Source organism: Orycteropus afer, unplaced genomic scaffold (assembly GCF_000298275.1).
Source record: "Orycteropus afer afer isolate SDZICR_OR568_19922 unplaced genomic scaffold, OryAfe1.0 scaffold00029, whole genome shotgun sequence".
Taxonomy (NCBI): Eukaryota; Metazoa; Chordata; class Mammalia; order Tubulidentata; family Orycteropodidae; genus Orycteropus; species Orycteropus afer.
The window spans coordinates 6,547,996-6,550,894 of record NW_006921616.1 but is presented as its reverse complement, the minus strand read 5'-3'; the positions used below and the strand labels follow the sequence as shown (position 1 = coordinate 6,550,894).

The window sequence follows — 2,899 nt, the reverse complement described above, 5'->3', positions numbered from 1 at the left end:
TAACTTGCTGCTTTGTTTTCGCTTATCTAATCTTTTCTTTAAAGTAAGAAAGAATTGTTTTAAAATGTCATCCATTTTACGTTGTTGGAAACGCATTCCATTTGAACAGCACTTCTCAAAGGGCTTGAACATTTCACATGACCCCAGTACTGCAGGAAGCTGGCTGGGTTTCATGAGTGACGGAAGATCGAGGTTACCTGTGGTAACTAACCAAAGTAAGAATGGAATGCAGGTTTCCTGGCTCCCAGTGTAGGATTATTTCTACTGTTAGAAACAGGTATTTTCAAAATAATTTTTTAAATTTTATACATAATTGACTACTATAAAATGTAGTTTCTCAGAATTCAGTATTTTCAAGATAGTTTTCTTCAAGATAAAAACGTTCACATCCACGCAGAGACAATCAAAGTAGTAAAAAACTAAGCTATTTGTGTTTATTAATAAATTAATTTCCAGTACTTTAAGTTACAAATAGGTGTGTTGCAGAATAGTTACATAACAGCGGTCACCTTAACATTATCAAAGACCCAGGCGTCCAGTTCTGTTTCATTGTAGGCATTAAAATTCTCTCTTTCGGCATCATAACTATGTGTATAAACATGGTCTTGACTAGCACCTAAAAATAAAATTTTGGAAAAATTCAATTTAAAAAAATATTTGAATTTGTCATGAAGTATGAGCTAGTCATTTAAAGATTTTTGTGATTAACCAGAGTTTTCCACAAAGCCCTTGTGCTGTGATGGGGAGATGGGGAGGATAACATTCATTTAGTACCAGTATGTGCCATGGGCCATGCTATGTAGGTCAACATATGCTGCTGTCCTCACAATAACATATTGCAATTTTACAGCTAAAGTGTAAGTAACTTAACTTGGCAAAGTCACACTGTTGATAAATGACAGAACAAAAATAAGCATCAAGGGTTGTCTCTCTCTAAGGATTAAATCGTTCAAGAAATTTGTGGGTCTTAGAATATTACAATAAGGAGCTCTGATGGTGCAGTGGTTAAGGCATTTGGCTGCTAACCAAAAGTCAGGGCTTCAAACCCATCAGCACTCCATGGAAGAAAGATGGGCAGTCTGCTTCCATAAGATTTACAGCTTTGGAACCCCAATGGTTCCCCCAATTGGACCCCCAATGGGGGTCGCTATGAGTTAGAATCAACTCAATGGCAGTGAGTTTTTTGGATTTTTTGGTGAGGATATTACAATATAAAGGAGAATAAATTATTTGGTTCATAATCAACTTAATTAATTTCTCAGATGACTGCAAATTGCTAGGAAGAGATACAGTGAAGTGATGATATTCTGTTATAACATCAGCTCAGTTCAAATGACTCTACTAAGCCATTCTCTTCCCACAACCCAAGTACAATAGACCTGAGTGCAGGTGTTGGTTACTGTAAGAAATGGAATATTTCTATTGGACTGTCTGATTCAGGTATTGATCTTGTCCCACCAGTTGCAGTGAGATAAAAACGGTGGTCTGACAAGCCATAGCAACTTTATGCCCCCCTTATCACCCTCAAAGCTAAACTCCTTTCTAAAAAAGAAGGCATATAAATAGCAAGCAGTTGGAAATTGCTTGGTCTGTACCGTGTAGCAGTGTAATATCAGCCATAACATCTGAAATATGTATTTGGCTTTCAGGACATATAATAATTGGGTGAATAACTTACTACTTTCCAATAATTCCAACTTGGCACTGGTTTCTTCAAGATTAGGAAACACATATTCACAGTTTCTAATATGAACTAAGAAGCACTTGTAGGTGGACAAATGCATAAAATGTTTCACAGGCCTGGAAAGCACAGTACACATCCAAGAAGAGCTTCATTCGCTGCATTAATTTATTAGCATATACATTTAGGAAGCAAAGAAAACATTTACAGATATGTGGAAAAAATACTGAATAAAAAGGATGAAGAACTTAATACTATGAGACTAAATGGTTGATTTATTAAAGACAACCTTTTAAAGGGACTATCTTCATTATTTTGGCAAAAATTATTTCCAGAGGGAAAATGTTCTTCTGTCTTCAATCTGTTGGTTATGTCAGCTGCATGATTTATTTTAGAAGAAATTGGGGCACTGAGTGACCAATCAAGGATCCAGTGTTGTGCTGTATATCTGTCACTAAGACAATTGTATTAACTTTCGCTATTTAGTGAGATGCTCCATCATTGTGCTCCCACTATAGGAGCCCCTAATGACACAAAATTGGAAGGCAGTGCAAACAACTTTAGAAAACAATAGAAACTTATAATACTTGATTTACACACATTAAAAAACACAATAAATCCAAATTCTATGACCTTAACATGATAAAAATAAGAATTAAAAATATAAATCTCAACTTTAAAATCTTTAGTTAATATGAACATCTATTAATTTCTTAAATAATTTATCAAAGTATAATGAACCAGACATCAATATCATCATATTGAATATGTATGGATAATTTAGGTGACAAGCACCTAGCTAAGTGCCTTACATTAATTATTTTTATCTTCAAAACAAACCTATAAGACAAAAACTATTATTATCATCCTATTTTCAAAAAGAAAAAGAAAACTAAAGCTCAGTTATCTAGCTTGCTCAAGATTATAATGCTGGTAAGTGGTAAAGATCTCATTGAATCCAAGATGTTATTCACTACAAGCAATGCCTGGATTCTAAACAAGTTTTGTTCCTAAGTCTGTCTTTAAGTTGAATTCGTGCATTAGTAGAAACTGTTAGCTACAGTTCCTATCTATTATCAGTTAATAACATTAAAGAAACATTTCCAGATACACTAAAACATCTTTAACATAATAATTCAGTAATAACGTTTTTATGTATGTTGCAAAGTAGCACCATTTTTTGTTTTAACTTTTTATTGTGATTTATGTGAAAGTTTA

The 2,899-nt window shown here is 33.8% G+C and overlaps 1 protein-coding gene across 1 annotated transcript in view; it reads right to left on the bottom strand.

Annotated features, from left to right (window-relative positions):
• LOC103192547 (GPI ethanolamine phosphate transferase 1) overlaps window positions 1-2,899 on the bottom strand; it is a 110,689-nt gene that overhangs the window by 82,120 nt on the left and 25,670 nt on the right. The window contains exon 4 of the mRNA XM_007935542.2: window positions 510-616. Within this exon, the coding sequence (XP_007933733.2) occupies window positions 510-616 (107 nt within the window). The remainder of the gene's footprint in view (window positions 1-509; window positions 617-2,899) is intronic.